The 21,721-nt window shown below is 44.3% G+C and overlaps 1 protein-coding gene across 1 annotated transcript in view; it reads left to right on the plus strand.

Moving 5' to 3' along the window:
- The first annotated feature begins 5,647 nt into the window (after window positions 1–5,647).
- The window catches only part of RASSF3 (Ras association domain family member 3), a 76,379-nt gene continuing 60,305 nt past the window's right edge, over window positions 5,648–21,721 (plus strand). The window contains exon 1 of the mRNA XM_082635086.1: window positions 5,648–6,162. Within this exon, the coding sequence (XP_082491212.1) occupies window positions 6,052–6,162 (111 nt within the window). The 5' untranslated portion in view covers window positions 5,648–6,051. The remainder of the gene's footprint in view (window positions 6,163–21,721) is intronic.

Consider the following 21,721-nt stretch of genomic DNA (forward strand, 5'->3'; position numbering starts at 1 on the left):
CTAGTTAGGTTGGATTAGCAAATCTAGCGATGGGAAAGACCATTTGTTTTTTCCTTCATCTGTCCTGTACACCTGGGTAACCTCCAGGTTCATAGGTAGTGTATCATTTTCTTGTGTACTGGGGATGTGTCCAGACATGGAACTATTATCCTTACCTGTAATCATATTAGCTAACATTAATTGAGTTGTTTTTGTGTGCCAGGCACAGTGTATTATGAGCCTCATTTTATTTATTCCCTGTAAGAACTCTTCAAGATAAGTACTGTTATCCCCCATTTTCCAGATATGGAATGGAAGGTTAACCAAGTTAGACAATATGCTGTTGGTTACACCATCTTGGCTTGCATTTCAACATAGGCAGTTTGATTTCCAAGCCCATATAGTTAACCACCAATCACACAGCCTTCCAGATATTATATTGTTTATTTCTGTTGTCATGAACAAAATGGATATAACAAGAGTGATAGTTGATGCCACAGTCCCTGTTTGCGTTGAGACAGAAGAGTTACTGATTGTACTAGTGTAGCCACCCTGGTGCATATCCTCTAAGTATCAGCCCTGAAGTGATGAACTGCCATCATCTTTAAGTTTGAGCATCATAGAATTTTTGAGAGAAATTTTAGCATGTCTCGCTTCCTTTTTTAAAGCCATGTTATTTTTTAAATTATTATTATTATTATTATTATTTTAGGCCACACCACGCAGCATGCAGGATCTTAGTTCCCCAACCAGGGATTGAAACCGTGTCCCTGCACTGGGAGCAGGGAGTCTTAACCACTGGACCACCAGGGAAGTCTGTAAAGCCATTTTAAAGACCAATCCCTTTGGATGGGTTCTGTTTGTTTCAATGTGAGAGAATGACCTTTCTAAATTATTTTCAGGGGAACAATGTATCATTTTGAAAATCTTACTTCTGATTCTCTCTATGTCTCTATTGATTCTCTCCAATGTCAAGGAGAACAGAACTTGGCAGAAACATGATGAGAGGAACTTTCCAGCAGGAAAAAAAAAAATGATATGATGGGACTATCTCAAGATAATATGGGCTGACTCAACTGGCTTAAACAGTTTAAAAAAATATATTATCTCACGTAACAACGAGTCCTAATTAGGGCATCTTCAGAGTTGGTTAATTCAAGGACCCATGCCAGTTCTTTGCATCATTCTGTTTTGCCATCTTTAGCCTCTCAGTTTTGTCTACACAATGGCTACAGAATTCCCAGGAACCACATTTAGGCATGACAAGATCCAGTGGAAGAGAGCCTTATTTGGTGAGTCTCTTTTCAAGGTGAGGAAAATTTTCCCAAAAGCCACCCAGCTGACGTTCCCTCAGGTCTCAAAGTCTCAATGGCCAGGTCTGTAGGAGACCTGCTCACACATAAAGGGATCCCTGGCAAGGGCCATGGGACACCACAACTGACTGAAAATCAGGTTTCCTCCCAAGCTGGGATTGGATCACCTTCCCTGGGAGGGGAGGATTCCTGAACTAAAGTTCTTGTTTGGTTAACAAGGAAGTGAGTAGTGGATATTGAGTATGTAACAAGGTCTAATATTTAGGGCAAGAAAGACTAATATTTGCTTGGCCTTATTTTATGCCAAGGGCTTTACATGGAGTCTCTTGTTTAATCCTTAAAGTAAACTAAAGGAGCTAAAACAGGGACATTGTTATTTCCATTTTACTCATGATGAACCTGAGGCAGAGAAGCTAATTAAATTATTAAAGATCACACAAGAATAAGTGACAGTGATATACAAATTCAGGCCTGCCTAACCTCTGAGGCCACACTTCTTCCATAGGACAAAGGTACCAAAGCAACAGTTGTCTGTCAATGTGACCTTTATTATAAATCCTCCAGATAAATTACCTCAGTTTTTAGCATAACTTAAGAATATTACCTACAATTATGGTTACACAAATGTAGTCATAGCATACATGCTGTTTCATGACCTGTTTTAAAAAATACTTGCTAATCTCATGAATGAAAAATGTACCTTGTTGTTTTCATTTGCTTGAGTTTTCATAAGCCTTAACAGTTTATTTTCTGCCCAGCGACCAAAGGACTCCTTTAAAAAGGTAAGTCAAATCATGTCATTCCTCTGCTCAAAACCTCCAGTGGTTTCTTATCTCAGAGTAAAAAAGCAAAATCAAAGTCCCTGTAATTGTTTTCAAGGTACTATAGGAACAGTAACCTTTCTGTCCCTGTAACCTTTTGTATCGCAATTCCTGTAACTCTTCCACTCACCCATGTCAGACACACTGACTTCTCTGCTCTTATTCAAACATGCCAATGCACTCCTGCCTCAGGGCCTTTGCACTTGCTATTCTCTGCCTGAAATATTTTCCCCAAGGATATCTGCATGGCTAGCTCCCTTAACTCCAACATCTTTGCTGAAAAGTGACCTTTTTGGTGAGAGTGTCAACAACCAGTCTATTTAAAACATTCTTCATCTTTCTCCCATAATTTTTATGTGAGAGTACTTATTACCTTCTGACGTGTTATATAATTTCCTTATTCATTTTGCCTATCTCCCTCTAACCTTCACTAAAATACATGCTCTCCTAAAACAAAGATTTTTGTCTCTTTTGTCCAGTGATATATCCTGTGCTGAAATTAGTGTTTGGCAGATAGCATGTGCTCAATAAATATTTGTTGACTGAATGAATGTTTTAATTTATAAATGACTGATAAGGTATTTCTATTTCTCCTTTTTTTAATAGTTTTTATATACTTTAAAAAATATTTGTTTATTTGGTTGCACTGGGTCTTAGTTGCAGCAGGCAGGCTCCTTAGTTGTGGCATGCATACTCTTAGTTGCGGCATGTATGTGGGATCTAGTTCCCTGACCAGGGATCAAAGCCAGTCCCCCCCTGCATTGGGAGCACAGTCTCAACCACTACACCACCAGGGAAGTCCCTATTTCTCCTTTTATAAACTGATTGTCATATCCCTTGCTTATTTTTTCATTAGGTGTTGAAATTCTAATTGATTTACATGAGCTCTTTGTATTTTAAGGATACAGTTATGCACAAAATATTTCCCCCAGTTTTTCCCTGTCTTTTGCCATTATGTGTGTTAAAATATTAAAAATTTTACATAGTCAAACCTAGAAGTCTTTTCCTCTGTGATCTTGTGTTTTATTAGGACAAGTTGACAAAAGAAAAATTTTACCTCTAAATATATTTAGTCAAAGGGTTAGCTGTGTCTAAATTTTTTTCTACATTTATTATATTGATATTTGAGTCTACTATTTGTGGATATATAGTACTTAAAGAATCTGATTTAAACTTCGTGATTTATAATCACATTTATAGGATTATTTTTCTCCTGGGTGGTTTATTTGGTGAGTAAAAAGGGTTATAACTGTTACTAAAGCCTCTTCGTACAAATTCTTACAAATTCTCCTGTGTATTTGACAGTAAGTCCATTCAGCTGAACTTGGTTGCACACATTTTAGTTATTACATCCCCTTCCCTGAATTTTAAATGTTAAAAATGCTTAATGTGACATTTTGAATTTTTACAAATTTTACAAATACTAATTTCATGAACCAAATTTTAAATTCATAATATTTTTTTTGTCAAGAATACTACCAGGGGAACTGCCTGGCTGTCCAGTGGTTAGGACTCCACGCTCTCACTGCCTAGGGACCAGATTCAATCCCTGGTCAGGGAACTAAGACCCCAGAAGACACGTGGTGTGGCCAAAAAAAAAAAAAAAAAAAAAGGTACTAAAGTTTGCCCAAGTGTTTAAAAAAAAATACTATCAGAAAAATATAGATATATGATTAATATGATGATTTAGGAAACTGCCAATTCTTCCTTTATTTTTTATTGCTTTTTGTTGTTTAAAAGTAGTGCTTCTACTGCATTATTCAATTATGCCTTTTTGTTACACCTGATTCTAATGGTGTGCTGACAGGTATAAAAATTAATTCTGTCCTTTGGAACTTAAAAACAATACCAGGAAAAAAATCCTATTTATGGTATGGTGGATCACAAAGCACCTTAACGTATTTTTTCTTTTAATATGTTTCTTCAAAGTATTCAGAAACTGCGTAAAATAATTTGTTCTGTGTGGGGCTATTTCCTTCTTTCCATTCACAATAAAACAAGTTATTTAAATTCTTTAACGTACACATGACTCTTAAATTGGAGTATTTAATGAGGACTATGTTAATGAAATAATGGAAACCAAATGACAAAAATCTATCATAAAGTAAGTATATCATCTCATTCCCTTACATTAGGTTAGGTACATGGCATACATAGGGATCAGCTTAGACTGGGTGAAACAGTATAGAATTGGAATTCCTTGTTTCTAATTATTCAGTAGCTTGGTGGCTGGGAAGGCTTTAATGTTGCAGGATCTTTAAAATGGGCTGTAACTCCAAGGCCTGCCTCCTGGGGTTGCTGTGAATCCCTCGGGTTAATAGACAACTTTGCAAACTGGATGTAAGCCTGAAGGAAGATAGAGCAGGTATGCAAGCCTTCTTTCTGCCTGAAATAGGATGACTCAAGAGCCAATTCTTTCCTTATTGTCATCTCCGGGCCAGCTCTCCCTCCCAGCTAGTCCACAAGCGACCATGGCTGACACGGACCAAGCAGAGGACCTAGAAGGGTATCTGAGGATCTTCAGATCAGAATGATCCCAGCCCTGCCACCTTACAGCTCCCTTCCTTTCTTTAAGCCTCAGCTGCTCTAGATGTAAAATGAGCATAAAATAGTCCTAACTACCTAATAGAGTTGTTTTGAGGACTAAAGGAGGTAATGCAAGAAAGTTTACCTATAATGGCTGAAAAATTTGTTTTCTAACCCGTCTCTTCCCCTCCTAAGAAACCTCTCCTAAAGCCGGCTTACTATAGCAGGGCTGAAACTTCAAAACAACCTTTCGGTCAGGATCTCTGCAAGGAAATTAGTATGATTTAAATCAATTCAATAACACCAAGGTGTAAATGACTAACATCCACAGGTGGCTTGGAGGAAAAATTTGCATTTTAAAAGAGGATTAGCTGACAGAAAGGATTCAGAAAATAGGGATTTTTTTTTTTGTTTGAGGAGGGTGAATAGAGTTACCTGAACCCTTCACCCCAACGCTGAAATCATGCCTTGTAGGTTTAAAGCGGATTGTGGAAGGGGACATTTAAAAAGCACGTTTAATTAATAAGTACTCGAACTGCAGAACTAGTTCACCCCCCTTCGCACCAAGTAGCCTCAAAGATCATAATGACCTTGGCGGTCCTTATCTGAAAATGAACTCTCACTAGAAAGAAGGGCGAGAGGCAAAGACCCAAGCTCAACTGAATTTCCGGAAAGGATGTTTTCATTTGAATAAACTCAACCCAGTCGTTACCTCCCCATTCGTCTCAGCTAACTTTTAACCCTCCTGGAGGGCCGAGTTGCCGGAGTTCAGGACGGGGCGAAACGGCTGCGGGACGCCTGAGGGTCTTGGGAGGAGGGGGTCCCTCGGCCGGTCAATCTCCACTGTCACCAGCTGGACCCCGAAAAGGGGCGAGCAGTGCGGGGAGAGCGGAGAAATTTCCCTGCTCTGCTTGGGCCCTCCCCCAAACCCGAGCTAGCCGGGCGTGGGGCGGGTGGACTGATCTCAGAGGAACTGGCAGGATCCGGGAGGCTGGGGAAGCGACCGGGAGCACAGACGCAGCTATCGTGGCGGGGCTCCCGGGGTTCCCCAAATACTGCTAGGAAAGAGCAGCACGCCTGGAACAGGCCGGCTGCGCCGCCCCCACCTGCGGGCGCGCGGGGAGTGCCCAAGCCGCGTGGGGAGCGTCCCGGGCCTTTCGGGGCGGGGCCCCAGGGGCGGGGTCGCAGGGAGCTTCAGGGCCCCAGCCGCGCCCAGAATCGGGCCGGGAAGCCGGGAGGCGGCAGGAGGGGCGCGGACGGCCGAATTGAGCGGCGGCCGCAGCTGCAGCAGGACGGCCCGCCGGCGGCTCGGGGCCGCGCGCCGGGAACCTCGCGGGGCGGGCGGGCGCGGCACCCCCTGCCTGGCCGCCAGCTCCCCGGGGAGGCGGCCCGCGCGCGACGGGACCAGCAGCATGAGCAGCGGCTACAGCAGCCTGGAGGAGGACGCCGAGGACTTCTTCTTCACCGCCAGGACCTCCTTCTTCAGGAGACCGCCCCAGGGCAAGCCCCGCGCCGGCCAGCAAGTGAGTGGCGTTCCCGGTAGGCGCTGTAGCCGGCGCTCGGTCGCTCCCGCGGAGTCCCGGCGCGGCGGGACCTTCAAGTCCACGGGTCTCCGCGGGGCGCGCGGGGGATGCTCGCGAGGAAGGAGGAGGAGGAGGAGGCGGCCTCCGAGAAGGGGTTTCTGTCTTTCCGGATGCCGGGGTAGTGCCTTGAGTTTGTGCGTGCGGGCGTGCGCGGGGCGCCCTGGGGAGAGAAGCCGGAGGGAGGGCGGGGAGGCGGAGGGCCCGCTCCCGCCTGCCGCGGCAGATGGCCTCTGTTGCTCTGCCTCCGGCGGCTGGGGGGCACTTCTGAGAGCCAGGAGGCGTCCGCCGGCCACTCCCCGCTTTTCCCCTGCGCCTGGGGAAGCCCTTCGCCCCCTCGCGGGCCTCACGCCGGCCCCCACTATTAGTCCGTTCCCTGGCCTGTGGCCCCTGGAGTGGCCTGGGGGCCGTGTAACAGCCAGGAGTGGACGTGGGGACCTGGCCTCCCCTACCTTCCCGGTCCAGGCGCCTCTCGTGGCGGGATCGGTGGGGGAGCGCTGAGAGGAACGCCTGGCCTGACCAGAGCAGGCGTTCATTAAATCTTGGTAGCGGGAGTCAAGGTTGTGCGTTTCCAGTAAAGTCAATTGTATAGGTGCCTCGAATGTTTTGCAAACAAGTTCCGGTGCTAGGTAGGATCGGCCGGCGAGAGCTGAGCCTTCGGCCGGTTTCTTCCTTTTTTGGAGGAAGCGTGCAGTGGGAAGCATGACTTCGGAGAAGATGGGAAGAGTACTTGGGCCGGTTTCGCCGACCGTGACAGTGTCAGGGGAGGTTACCCCGAAACAGGACACTTGGACAGACTTCGAAGTCGGGCGCTTGAACCCCGCGGCCTCCTGGCCCTGGGAGCCACACCAAGGAAGCCCTGCCAACCCAGACGTGCTCGTATCAGATGAGAGAAGGCTGGACCGGAACAAATTGGTTGCTCTTAAAAAACAGTAGGCGCGCTCCAGACATCGCCATCAGACTTAGTTCTGGAGACTAGAAGCAAGGAAAATCGTTCAGGGCCGGGTGATGCCTTCTGGGAGGGGTGAGGACGGAGTAATGTGTCAGGGTTTCCTTGCCAGACTTTTTAAGTTTATTTAACCACTTTATGAGGTCAAATTTCTTGTTACGATTCGGAAGTTTTTTGAACCTCTTAACTTCCCAACCAGAAGAAGGGGGGAGAGGGGAGAGGGAAGGGCTAGAGTGAAGTCGGGTACCCTTGTTCAGTAGCAGGTAACCCCAAGTGAAGTTCTGGTTCAGGAGGTCTCCGTTCTTTATTGTTTCTAAGGCTTAAGGCCATACTATTTACTAGTCACTTTAACCTGAGGCTGCTGTAACGAATGCCACAAGCTAGGTGACTTCAACAAGTATGTGTTTCTGACAGTTCTAGAGGCTAGAAGTCTGAGATCTGGGTGCCAGCATGTCGGGTTGTGATGAGGGCCCCTTCCTGGCTTGCAGACAGCCGACTTCTGGCAGTGTCCTCACCCGGAGAAAGGGCTGCCTCTTTCCCGCTTAAGAGGACACATCCCATTGTGTGGGGGGCACCCTCAAGACCTGGTTACCTCCCAAAGGCCCCGCATCCCAAATCTTGTCACATTAGGGCTTCATCATATGAACTGGGCAGGGGTGGGGCAAAATCATTCAGTCCATAGCAAGTGAAATCTTATTTTTAGTGGAGTGTATTTTAAGGACAGGAGTTTGCTGTGAGGTTTCGAAGTCAGAAATACCCGCCCTCCGGTCATTTGTAGAAGGATTGCATTTCCTTGTGCTTTTTTCACTTTGCTTTTCTCTTTCTTTCTTGACCTCCCCTTTCTTTCCTTTCTCTACTTTCTTGCTGTCATCATTTGACACTTGGAATAGAGATTGTCAGAGATGGTTGTGGTAGTTTGAAGTCTATTCCGGAGGTGACTAGTATCTCCAAAAAACTAGCTGGTCTTGAATTCTCCAGGTGTGAGATGCTCCTTGACAAGGGCCGATGTATCCATGTTGAACTTGTATGAAAATGCTTTAGTGCTTTAAAAGTAAAAATAGGGCTTCTCTGGTGGCGCAGTGGTTAAGAATCCACCTGCCAATGCAGGGGGGACATGGGTTCGAGCCCTGGTCCGGGAAGATCCCACATGCCACGGAGCAACTAAGCCCGCGTGCCACAACTACTGAGCCTGCGCTCTAGAGCCCGCGAGCCACAACTACTGAGCCCATGTGCCACAACTACTGAAGCCTGCGCGCCTAGAGCCTGTGCTCCGCAACAAGAGAAGCCACCGCAATGAGAAGCCCACACACCACAACGAAGAGTAGCCCCCACTTGCCACAACCAGAGAAAGCCCGTGCAGCAATGAAGAACCAACACAGCCAAAAATAAATAAAAAGTTTATATATAAAAAAAAAGTAAAAATATTTTTTCCTGGGTTTATACACATACAGTGTTTCTATGTTATACTCATTAACTTACGTAATATTCATCTAGTATATATATATTATACTCATTTAATGTTACTTATTTAGTATTTAGAATTGGTCTGACATCAATGTGTATTTTGAAGATTGTGCTGAAAATCAGGACAGTAAGACCTAGACCTTTGCTTAAAGAGTTTCAAAGTATATTCTGAAACTTTAATACCTGTGTATTTCCCCTTCTAACATAACACATACAGGGTGCTGAGTTAGAGGACTTATTTGCCAGTTGGAGAAGGTGTTCTAATTGAATTTTTGTGGGCATTTGGGTTTATTTAAAGAGTGAGTGTGTTAAATTCCTGATAAGATTTGTGAGTTAAATTTAAAGCAAGGTACTCTTTTTTTTTTTTCTCGGTACACGGGCCTCTCACTGTTGTGGCCTCTCCCGTTGCGGACCACAGGCTCCGGACGCGCAGGCTCAGTGGCCATGGCTCACGGGCCTAGCCGCTCCGTGGCATGTGGGATGTTCCCAGACCGGGGCACGAACCCGTGTGCCCCGCATCGGCAAACGGACTCTCAACCACTGCGCCACCAGGGAAGGGAAGCCCTAAAGCAAGGCACTCTTAATACAGAACATATCTTTCACCTGAGGTTAGATAAGCCTTTTTTCATTTTTTATGCTGGTGATTGTAAGAATTAGGTAGGCACTTCTGACATATGGTGTAGAAGTGAAATTTATCTTTTCTTCAGAGAGATGGAAAGAGAAGTGTTGTCAGAAGGATCTATTATTGATAATAGTGAGTTTTTTTGGTGCTATACCACCTGGTGGAAGAGCCAGGAAAATGTGGTTTCTAGAACTCTTGAAAATACCCAGGGAAAGCAAGATGTTTGTGGTAAAAGCGGGATGGGGAGAAAGGGGGAAGGAGGTTGAGAAGTTTCTTTCTTCTCTTGCCAGGCAAAGGAACATAGCCCAACTTCTTTCTTTCTCCAAGAATAACAAAAATGTTATTTTCTTTCTTATTTTGGTGCCCTCTTTAAGAAAGAAAAGGAAAGGAAAAAGCTTAAAAACCGGTCTGAAAGATGTAGAGGGAATGAACATGTGTGGCCTTTTGGTGGTAGTTTGAATGTCATGCTTACTGCTGTATCCCCAGGGCCTCCATCAGTGAATATTAGTTGAAATGAATGAATTCTTTCCTGGTTTGATAATTGTTGGCTCTTTATGGCTTTTCAATGTACCCTGTCTCATGATTCTTCCAAGAATCCGCTGAACATTAACCTAATGAAAGGTTAGGCCTTGTTAAGTGGTTCACCAAAGACCTCCATTTAGGTGGGGGAAAGGCAGAACTCGTCTTCCTGACTCAAATTCTGGTCTCCTTTTTGCTGCTTGTCGGCTATAAAAATAATTTTTGTTTGTTTTTTTTAATTTTTGGCTGCACCATGTGGCATGTCAGATCTTGGTTCCCCGACCAGGGATGGAACCTGCACCCCCTACAGTGGAAGTGCTGAGTCTTAACCACTGGACTGCCAGGGAAGTCCCCCCCCAATTTTTTTTGTTTGTTTTTTGCGGTACGCGGGCCTCTCACTGTTGTGGCCTCTCCCGTTGCGGAGCACAGGCTCTGGACGCGCAGGCTCAGCGGCCATGGCTCACGGGCCCAGCCGCTCCGCGGCATGTGGGACCTTCCCAGACCGGGGCACAAACCCGCGTCCCCTGCATCGGCAGGTGGACTCCCAACCACTGCGCCACCAGGGAAGCCCTCCAAAAATAATTTTAATATTCCATTTTCCTTTTGCAAAATGGACATCTGTAATTTAGGAGTTTCTTAAAACTTTGACACCCGATAGGTGTCATTCATATGTCTTCATTACAGTGTTCATAATTCATACTTTTGAATTCACCATTTTGTTTCGTGCAGAACCAACAATGTCAACAGTCTGTTACCATAATTTTCCTTTTCTACACATTCAGGCTTCCAAGAGTAGAAATGGACTAGAATTGTTGGACTTCGCCTGGTGGCACAGTGGTTAAGAATCTGCCTGCCAGTGCAGGGGACATAGGTTCGAGCCCTGGTCCGGGAAGATCCCACATGCCGCGGAGCAGCTAAGCCCGCGCGCCACAACTACTGAGCCTGTGCTCTAGGGCCTGCGAACCACAACTACTGAGCCCGCGTGCCACAACTACTGAAGCCTGTGCGTCTAGAGCCCGTGCTCTGCAGCTAGAGAAGCCACCGCAATGAGAAGCCCGCGCACAGCAATGAGAGAGTAGCCCTCGCTCACTGCAACTAGAGAAAGTCTGCCCCCAGCAACGAAGACCCAATGCAGCCATAAATAAATAAATAAGAAACGGACTAAAATTATTAATATAATCTGTCAGCATGTCTTATTCTGCTTTTTCTGTAAGCTAAGGCTTGAGCCTTGTGTAGATAATAGGAATAAGACATGACACTGTTTGCTTTAGAAGTAGAATAGTCAAGAAGTCTTGAAGAACTTGAAATTGTCTTCTGAACCATCCACGCTTTTAAAAAAGTTAAACTGAAGAATGGCTTAATAAGGCAAGCCTGTGAGACTCCACATAGTAGGTCTCTGTTTGCCCCTGGGCTTTTTCCTTAATCATAATTTAAATATTTTTGTGGTTCTCTGGTTCTGTGTCTTATTGCTAGAATCAACAGTAATGAGTTGCACTGTTTTATTCAGTGTTTCCATTAGAAGTTTTGGTGATAGACCGCGGGGGGTAGGGATGCAAAGAACAGTGGTTTATAACATTAAAGGTATTTCGGTTAAACTTTTTATACTAACATTGAATCCCTATATTACTGAGTATAAACAGTCCCAGCAGTCATTTTTGCTGGGTGCACAGTCATGTGCACATTTTGTTGCCGTGTCCAATATGTTCTGTCCTTGCACAGTATTAATCCATTGGAATTTTGTGTTTGTGTGAGCAGGACTCACAGAGACACATTCCTTTAACTGAATTTCAAAAGGAAATTAGTCACCAATCATATATACCTGCATACACGAACAATACACTGTCTATCTCATTTCTTCTTCTGTCTGACTTGCAAGATTTGGAATTATTTGGAAAGCAGTGACACAAAACATTTACGAAAAGAAAAGCTAAAAATATCCAATAATGGGGTTATTCTTTTTAGACTTCCTTTAGCAGTCAGTGCATGTCATACTGTAAACATTCATTTTCTGGGACAAAAAAATTAGGCTGACCGAATGCTTTCTAATGTGGCCTGATCACCAGCTTCTAGCCCGGAGCATCAGTTCTTGCTTACTCCCAGCTTCCCACATAAATATCTGCCTTTTGATAAAGGCCCCAGCTTGAGGCTTGTTTTTCACTTCTGATTTGTCCCAGGGTCATTAGCTAGCCAGACCCCTCTTTGGAAGGCATGGTGAAAGACAACATTGGATATTATAAGATATATGCTTGCAAAGGTACATCCTGGCTAACTTGGCCCGTTTGCGTCCTTGTCTCATTGAAGAGCTGATATATATGTTGCCTTGTGGGAGGTTTTATTCTGGCTCAGCAAGTATTGCCTATATCATATATGTTATATAACAAGGCTCAGCTTATTGTTCTCTCTCTGATGCAGCAACTTTTAAATAACAGCCTGTGGGCTTCCCTGGTGGCGTAGTGGTTGAGAGTCCACCGAGGCAGGGGATACGGGTTCGTGCCCCGGTCCGGGAAGATCCCACATGCCGCGGAGCGGCTGGGCCCGTGAGCCATGGCCGCTGAGCCTGCGCGTCCGGAGCCTGTGCTCCACAACGGGAGAGGAACCTGGGCCTGGAATTGCTTCCCTTAGTTCCTCTTCCTTTGTCAGCTTACATGTCACCTTCCCAGAGAAGTCTTCCTGAACCACCAATCCGAAGTAGGCACCCTTCCCTCTTAAAGGTCCTCTGCTTTTTCCCTTCATAGCAAAAATGATAATTTGTTATTATATTTTGTTTAGGACAGAGACTAGCACGTTTACCCAGGGTCTAAAATAAATACCCAGCAGTTAGTAGGCGATTGGATGAATGGAAGCCTACTCATCATTTTGGATGGAAGTCCCAGTACTTGGTACTGTGAGTTTTCCTTTATACACAAATGTACACAGTTTCCCCCTCTCCCAACTAGACCATAAGCCTCCACAGTATCTTAGCCATTTAAAAAAGGATGATATTGGTATATCTGTTACTTCTAGTTTAGATATAGCTCTATTTTCCCCCTTATTTTAAGAAAGCCACTCAATCATTCATGCAACAGATGGGTTTATTTTTGCAAACAGTTTAGTTTTGCCGTGAATGGGAAGAGTAGAAGGCCGAGGGGAGGGGTGTGTACTTCGGATTGGTGATTCAGGAAGACTTCTCTGAGAAGGTGACATGTAAGGAGGATCTGCATCTCCCCCCCACCCCCAAATCTGGCTCTGGGGACAGAGCAGTGAAAAAATAATGTCCCTAGCCTCATTTAGTAATTTTTAAAAAGCTTATCAAATTCACAAATGAAAGCATCTCTCATTTTTCTTTAAAGAGCTAGCTCCTTTAGTAAAAGGGACCTTTTAACTGTTCACAGTTTTTCAGGAACTACCCCTATTGTGCAAAGTCTGGTAAAGCTATTACATCTATTTAGATGGAAACGTTGGCTGAGATGTGTACCCCTGTAAAACAAGCCACATTTCTCTGTTGACATCTGTCCTAAACGTGTAGATGATTGTGTTCCAGCAGAAATATAATCATCCTATAGTTAGTTCTGGTTTGCCTCTCAGTGGCTAGGTGATATGGTTTTTGTTTACTTGCTATATACATATTTTTAATGGAGAGGGCCCAGATACACACTAGGAAAGAGATGTCAGAGCCCATAAAAAAGATTAAAATGTGAAATAAATGTAAAAATGTCGCAAAATAGAAGTGGCCATCATTCTAAAACTGTGCTGCCCACATAAGGTAGTTATTAGCCACATATGGCTTGCTGGCACTTGAAACGTGGCTCACCTGATTTGAGAGAGGCTGTGAGTCTGAAGTACATACTGGATTTCCAAGACAAAGGAAAGAGAATATAAAATATACCACAATAATTTTTTAATATTGATTACGTGTTGAAATAATACTTAGGATATATTGAGTCAAATAAAATTAATTTTTACCTGTTTATTTGTTAACATGGCTATTGGAAAATTTTAAGTTAGTGGCTTGTGTTATATATCTGTTGGACAATGCTGTTTGCGCTAACTCTTGCCAAGGGTGTGAATCTCCATCCTTTAGATGGCTGCAGGTGAATGGATGTGGTACCAGCCAGGCCCACTGCGAAGATTTTTCTTTGTGAAGAGAAACTTGCCGTTTGCTGTTTGGTATAGTTTCTTCTCAGCCTAGCTTGGGTCACACATACAAGCATTTTGAGATTGTGAAACTTGTGTGTGGGGAGACTTCCCTTTTTTTCACTTGTGAGCTGATAGGATAAAACCATCCTAATGGCATTCTAGCTGCAACTGTGCCTTCAGTGTACAGAGGAGAGGGCTCATTCTTTCATAGAGTATTAACACAGCCAGAGTAATCTGCATTTTATAGACTGTAATTGCTCACTGCTGCTACATGATTCCATCAGCTAAGATAATTTACCAATTATATATTGCAACACTCAGTTCTTTTGCCAGATACTAAACAAAGTGAGATAATAAGAGAAGGAAAAAGGATGAGTTGGGGAATTGGAGACCAGAAGAATAGATTTAGAAGATCTTGGATTTAAAAGATTTAGAATGTAAGCAGCAAAGTGTTTTCATGAAATTAATGCAGGTTGGGCAGAGAGTGTGTGTGTGTGTTTGTGTGTGTGTGTATGGATTGTGAATGGAGTTTCCTAAATTCATTTCCCAAGTGTTTATTGAATATTCACAATGGCCTAGACTGTGCTAGGGATTCAATGAACAAACCAGATTGAAACCTGCTCTCATGCCATTTAGTTAGATCAACTCTTATCCATGGTAAAGAGCAAGATCTGAGTCCAAAATTTGTCCCCATGTTTGTTTTGTATATGCTGAAAAATGAGTAATTTCTCATACGCATGTCATTTGTACTGGAAAGATTTTAAGATTTTATAAATAGCTAGAGCAATATGTTCTTAAGTACAAACCCGTGTCTCCTGCATCGGCCGGCGGACTCCCAACCACTGCGCCACCAGGGAAGCCCCTTAAATTTTATTTTATTTTTTTGTTAATAATTAGTTTTTGGCTGCTTTGGTTCTTCCTCGCTGTGCGCGACTTTCTTTAGTTGCAGCGAGCAGGGGCTACTCTTTGTTGCGATGCGCAGGCTTCTCGTTGCGGTGGCTCCTCTGGTTGCGGAGCACGGGCTCTAGGCGCGGGCTTTAGTAGTTGTGGCTTGAGGGCTCCAGAGCACAGGCTCAGCAGTTGTGGCGCACGGGCTTAGTTGCTCCACAGCATGTGGGATCTTCCCGGACCAGGGCTCAAACCCGTGTCCCCTGCATTGGTAGGAGGATTCTTAACCACTGCGCCACCAGGGGAGCCCCTTAACTTTCATTAATAGTGCTATAAAAAGCACATCACAGATATTATTTATATATAAATATTATTTTGTAGAATTGTTTTCTAGGTTTTTTCATTTTTCTGTTTTGCACATATATAATCATACTGAACTATTATTGTTTTAAATTGTGGTTTGGGGATTCCCTGGCCGTCCAGTGGTCAGGACTCTGTGCTTTTACTACGGAGGGCCCAGGTTCGATCCCTGGTCGGGGAACTAAGATCCCACAAGCTGCGGTGGCATGGCCAAGAAAATAAAAATGAAAATTGTGGTTTAAGATAGGTAACAGGGGCTTCCCTGGTGGCTCAGTGGTTGGGAGTCTGCCTGCCGATGCAGGGGACACGGGTTCGTGCCTCGGTCCAGGATGATCCCACATGCTGCGGAGCGGCTGGGCCCGTGAGCCATGGCCGCTGAGCCTGCGCGTCCGGAGCCTGTGCTCCGCATCGGGAGAGGCCACAACAGTGAGAGGTCCGTGTACCGAAAAAAAATATATATATAGGTAACAAAGTTTGTCATCTAAACCTTTTTTTTTTTTTTTTCATCTAAACCATCTTGAAGTGTTCAGTAGTGTTAAGCACATTTACATTGCTGTGTATCCAGTTGCCAGAACGTTTTCATCTTGGAAACTGGAACTCTGTCCTCATTAAACTACAATTCCCCTTTTCTCCTCCTGGCCAGCTCCTGGCAACTAGCATTCTACTTTTTGTTTCTGTGTGTCTCTCATAAGTGGTATCATACAGTATATGTATTTTTGTGACTGGCTTATTTCACTTAGCATAAGGTCCTTAAGGTTCATCTATGTGTCAGAAGTTCCTTCAAGTCTGAATCATATTCCATTTTATATAGATACATACACCTCATTTTGTTTATCCATTAATCAGTCGATGGACATTTGGGTTGATTCCACCTTCTGACTATTGTGAATATTGCTGTTGTGAACATGAGTGTACAAGATATCTCTTAGAGACCCTGGTTTCAATTATTTCAGGTATATACCCAGAAGTGACATTGTTGAATCATATGATAATTCTATTTTTAATTTTTTGAGGAAAATTATACTAATAGATTTGGATCCTGCTATTTAAAGTTAGAATTATGAGATATTGCTTCATGATTTCAGCTATCATTTTGATGTCTACATTGTATTTTACTGAGTAGGCGGTTATTCCTGAAATAAGGGAAAACATGGATGTTTCTAATTTTGCTAATAACACTATAGTGAACAAGAGCAAGAAGCCTTTACCATTTATGGATTTTTTTCTATTTAAAAAATTTTAAATTTATTTTTGGCTATGTTGGGTCTTCATTGCTGCACACATGCTTTCTCTAGTTGCAGAGAGTGAGGGCTACTCTTTGTAGTGGTGTGTGGGCTTCTCATTGCAGTGGCTTCTCTTGTGGAGCACGGGCTCTAGGCATGTGGGCTCAGTAGTTGTGGCGCATGGGCTTAGTTGCTCCGCGGCATGTGGGATCTTCCCAGACCAGGGGTTGAACCCGTGTCCCCTGCATTGGCAGGCGGATTCTTAACCACTGCACCACCAGGGAGGTCCTGGATTGTTTTCTTTTAGGATAGATGTACAAAATAGAATTTACTGAGCATGAGGGTGTAACCATTTTATGGCTCTAGTTATTTATTGTCAATTTAAGACTATATTTTTATCTGGTTTCACTGCACCCTCAGCTCCACTGGCTGTGGTCATTAAGATAGAGGAAAAACTTCATAAAAACACCTCATTGTTATTGCATTCCTTTAATTAACAGTGAATTTAGGGACTTCTTGACAGCCCAGTGGTTAAGATTCCATGCTTCCACTGCAGCACTGCAGGGTGTTCAGTCACTGGTTGGGGAATGAAAGATCCCACATGCTGCGCAGTGTGGCCAAAAACCCCCAAAAAACAAAAAACAACGGTGAATTTAATTTCTTTTGTACTTCTGAGTGGGTCTTCCTCTTGGTGTGAGCAATGTCCATGGCTTTTTTTTTTTTTTTTTTTTTTTGCTGTACGCGGGCCTCTCACTGTTGTGGCCTCTCCCGTTGCGGAGCACAGGCTCCGGACGTGCAGGCTCAGCGGCCATGGCTCACGGGCCCAGCCGCTCCGCGGCATATGGGATCCTCCCAGACCGGGGCACGAACCCGTATCCTCTGCATCGGCAGGCGGACTCTCAACCACTGCGCCACCAGGGAGGCCCAATGGCTTTTTTTTTTTTTAATTTGTTTTATTTATCTATTTTTGGCTGTGTTGGGTCCTCGTTGTTGCGCGCGGGCTTTCTCTAGTTACGTGAGCAGGGGCTACTCTTCGTTGCGGTGCGCGTTCTTCTCCTTGCGGTGGCTTCTCTTGTTGTGGAGCACAGGCTTCAGTAGTTGTGGCACACGGGCTCTAGAGCACAAGCTCAGTAGTTGTGGCGCACTGGCTTAGTTGCTCTGAGGCATGTGGGATCTTCCCGGACCAGGGCTCGAACCCGTGTCCCCTGCATTGGCAGGCAGATTCTTAACCACTGCGCCACCAGGGAAGTCCCTGTTCATGGCTTTTGACCATATGTTAGGTAGGTGGAAATCTTGAGAACACTGCTCTTTGAGTCTCATGCCTATTTAGCTGGGTAGGTGCTTCCCCTTTTTTGTGGTCAGCTGAACTTCAGGTTATTTTTGACTTTGTTTGTACCAAAGGGTGGTTGCATGTTCTGGCCTTTGGAAATACTTTAGAATGTGTTTCAGGCTGACATCACTGAAACTCAGAGGAAAATACTTTTTTAACTCCTATAATTACAACACAGGAAAGGCATTGCTAAGACAGCATCAGCATCCTGTGAATACACTGTGGAATATGGAGGGTGGGGAGCTGGATGATGTGTCTTTTGCTAACCATGTGAAAAAGGGTGACTGGGAGTGCCTGCTTATCTTTGAATTTCAATAAATTTAGCATCAGTTTTCCAACCACTATGGTAGAATTTTGAGGATTCTAAGCTCTCTTATAAATATACTGGGAACTGAAAAAAGTTTAGGACAAACTAGTAAAAATCCCACCTACAAAAGAGGATTTTTATACTGTATACCTGTGAGCTTATTGTTTGTGGTTGAAAAATTGCAATTAGATGGAATCTGTCCCCACAGTCTGCTTTAAGGTTCACCTGTGTCCGAAATTGTTGCTTAATGTGTTATAATCTGATTAACCGCTAGTTTGGTCTCATTTAATTTTTTCCTTTCAGAGTATTTTAATTAAGTGAATCTTTTAAAAGGATGTGAAGAGTTATTTCTGACTTTAGATAGATTATGAACCCTCCTTAATCCTCATATTCTTAGACAACTCAAATTTACCCTGAAAATTTCCTACAGATGCTTGTTTTGAGGAATATTTTTTTTTTGGTATTTTGCCATTTAGGTCATAGAAATTTGTGTGTCTGATACAGTTCTTTTTTTTTTTTTTTTTTTTTTTTTTTTTTTTTTTTTTGCTGTACGCGGGCCTCTCACTGCTGTGGCCTCTCCCGTTGCGGAGCACAGGCTCCGGACACACAGGCTCCGCGGCCATGGCTCGCGGGCCCAGCCGCTCCGCGGCATGTGGGATCTTCCGGGATCGGGGCACGAACCCGTGTCCCCTGCATCGGCAGGCGGACTCTCAACCACTGCGCCACCAGGGAAGCCCCTCTGATACAGTTCTTAAACAGCAAAACAAAAACCAAAAATTTTTTATGAAAATAGAAAACATAGCTAGGTGCATTACATAGAAAAAAAAAAAATACCAATACTAAAATGCAGTTTAACATTCCATGATGTTTTACAGTTAAAGGAGCTTTCCAGGGGAATTAAGGTTCAGTTGGTGTATTTGGATTCTAATTTCAGTGGAGCTTTGAGATGAGAAACAAAACAGAAGTTTTATTGGTTTAAGCAGATCCAGGTTTAATGGCACGGCAAAGGTGAATTCAGGGGTTGCTTGACTGTAGTCAGTGATTTCCCAGCTATGGGAAAATATAAATATTATGTAGGTGGCTTAAAGAAACAGCATTACTTTTGTATGTTTAAGGCCTGTTTCTGTTTGTTTAATTAAACACGCTTGTGGATTGCTTTTTCTTGCCTGTTTTCCTTTGGGGGGAAGTACTGCCCTTTCAGATCTGTCTGAGGTTTGGGAATTCCTTTCTTGCTTTTCCTAATGGTCTGGGGTGGGCACGCAGTGCAGTTGGCTGGCATGAGTGTGGTCGTTCTGCTGTACTGAGGGGTGGGGTTGGATCCTCGGCTGTACCGTGGGTCTCGGCCAGAGGAAATTTGTCCTGTGAACTGTACCCAAAGCATAATTATTCCTGCCCTTCAGTGGAGAGGATTTGGAGGTACGTCCTGTAGAAGAAGGAGTACCTTTCAGAAAGGCAAACCTAGCAACAATATCAGCAAATCCACTTGAGATCCGTCCTCACTGCACTAGTTCCTGTGCAGTTTTCATTAAAAAGGATCTTAGTGGGGAGGGGTACGGAGTAAAGAGGTACCAACTATTACGAGTAAAATAAGCTACAAGGGTATATTGTACAAAATAGGGAATATAGCTACTATTTTATAATAACTATACATGGACTGTAACCTTTAAAAATTGTGAATCACTGTATTGTACACCTGTAACTTATATATTGTACATCAACTGTACTTCAGTTTAAAAAATCAATCTTTATAAGAAGAAAAAATAAAATGGACTTTGTTCTTTTTAGGTGAGGCTATTACTATAAAAAAGGGGGAACTGGATTTTGTCACAGGCTAAAAGGGTGGTGTGTTCTTTTTTGTAAAAAAAATTATTTTTGGCTGCATTGGGTCTTTGTTGTTGCACGCAGGCTTTCTCTAGTTGCGGCGAGCAGGGGCTACTCATCATTGCGGTGCGCAGGCTTCTCACTGTGGTGGCTTCTCTTGTAGTGGAGCACGGGCCCTAGAGCGCGCAGGCTTCAGTAGTTGTGGCACACGGGCTCAGTAGTTGTGGCTCGCAGGGTCTAGAGAACAGGCTCAGTAGTTGTGGCGCATGGGCTTAGTTGCTCTGCGGCATGTGGGATTTTCCCAGACCAGGGCTTGAACCCGTGTCCCCTGCATTGGCAGGGGGATTCTTAACCACTGCGCAACCAGGAAGGTCCCGGGTGGTGTGTTCTTTTTTTTTTTTTTTTTTTCGGTACGCGGGCCTCTCACCGCTGTGGCCTCTCCCGTCGTGGAGCACAGGCTCCGGACGCGCAAGCTCATTGGCCATGGCTCACGGGCCCAGCCGCTCTGCGGCATGTGGGATCTTCCTGGACCAGGACGCGAACCCGTGTCCCGAGCATTGGCAGGCGGACTCTCAACCACTGCGCCACCAGGGAAGCCCCCGGGTGGTGTGTTCTTGATTGACTGCTTGCAAGCAGTCGTGTGAGGCAGCCTGAGTTAAATCATTGCTAGCTGTGTTGTCTTGGGCAAGTCATTGCACCTCTTTAAGCCTCAGTTTCTTTATCTGTGAAGTAGTAGCATGCCTGGCACATAATAAGCAGTAATTAATATTAGCCATTATTATTTGTAAAAGCTTCTACTATATATAGTCATGTACTTTGAGTGTACTAGGTTGAATGGAGAACTGACAGTGGTTGAGAGATTTGAAGTGAACCTAATAACCTAGCCCAAGAATGAAAGACAGCAGGAAATTAGGTTGTGTCTCTGACTTTACGGACCAAAATGAACTGGGAATCTCAGTGTAATTGATCAGGAAGGCGCTTCAGTCATTCCTGGAGGCTTAATTTTCTCCCCCCCCCCCCTTCTGTATCAGTGTGGTGCCTTTGTTTTCTGGTAAAGGGCTGCTGATTCCTCCTGACCAAGCGTGAGGCCACCTATCCAAGTCTTCACCCTCTTCTTTTCTCCTTTAAAGCAAGCCACCCCAGTGGAAAGAGAATGAGCAGGCATATGGAAGTGGGGTTCTTTTGCCCAAGCCTTTATGAAAAAGTTAACACATCGTAGAAAGCTTTTTTCTTTTCAACTTTCACTGTTCTCCCTGTCTGATCCACCTCTGAGTGCAGGAATTTAGCTGCAGTTTTGCTCGAGGCTGCTGGCTTGACCGGGTGACAAATTACGCTTCTTCCTGGGGGCTTTCCTTTTTCCTTCCGAAGGTCTGAATCGCCTTGTGCTCATTGTTTAGGGACTTAGTCACTGTCTTGTTTCTGGTTTTCATAGGGTGGAATCAAATGAGGTAATTGATGTGAGCTTTGTAACGTGCTGCAGGGGAGATGCTGCGGCTGCCGTTCCACACGCGTGGCTGGCTTCCCACGCACAGAGTGTCTGTGTCCTCTCTTAGGCGTTTCAGTGTTGCTGGACGCATCTGCAGTTTGGAAACAAGCTCGCTTATGCAAAATTTGAATGCAGGCATGAAAGAAGCTCAGTGAGTCATGTGATCTGTTTGGCTAACTCTTCAGAGGTCATTTATGCTCTGTGAAAGTGGTCCGAGTGTTGGAATCTGGTGGGAAACCTCTTCCTTTGGGCCATGTGAGCCTCCTGGGGTTTGCTATTCCCTTTCTGCCATCATTTATCAGTTCTGAGAGCTGCAGCAGGTTCCTTAACTTCCTTGAGTATCAGTTTGGTAAACTTTAAAAGAAACTATCATAGAGGGATTAAATGAGAAAATGCGTATGGAAGGTATTGCTAGAT

Source organism: Mesoplodon mirus (genome assembly GCF_964341445.2).
Source record: "Mesoplodon mirus genome assembly, chromosome: 11".
NCBI classification, from domain to species: Eukaryota; Metazoa; Chordata; class Mammalia; order Artiodactyla; family Ziphiidae; genus Mesoplodon; species Mesoplodon mirus.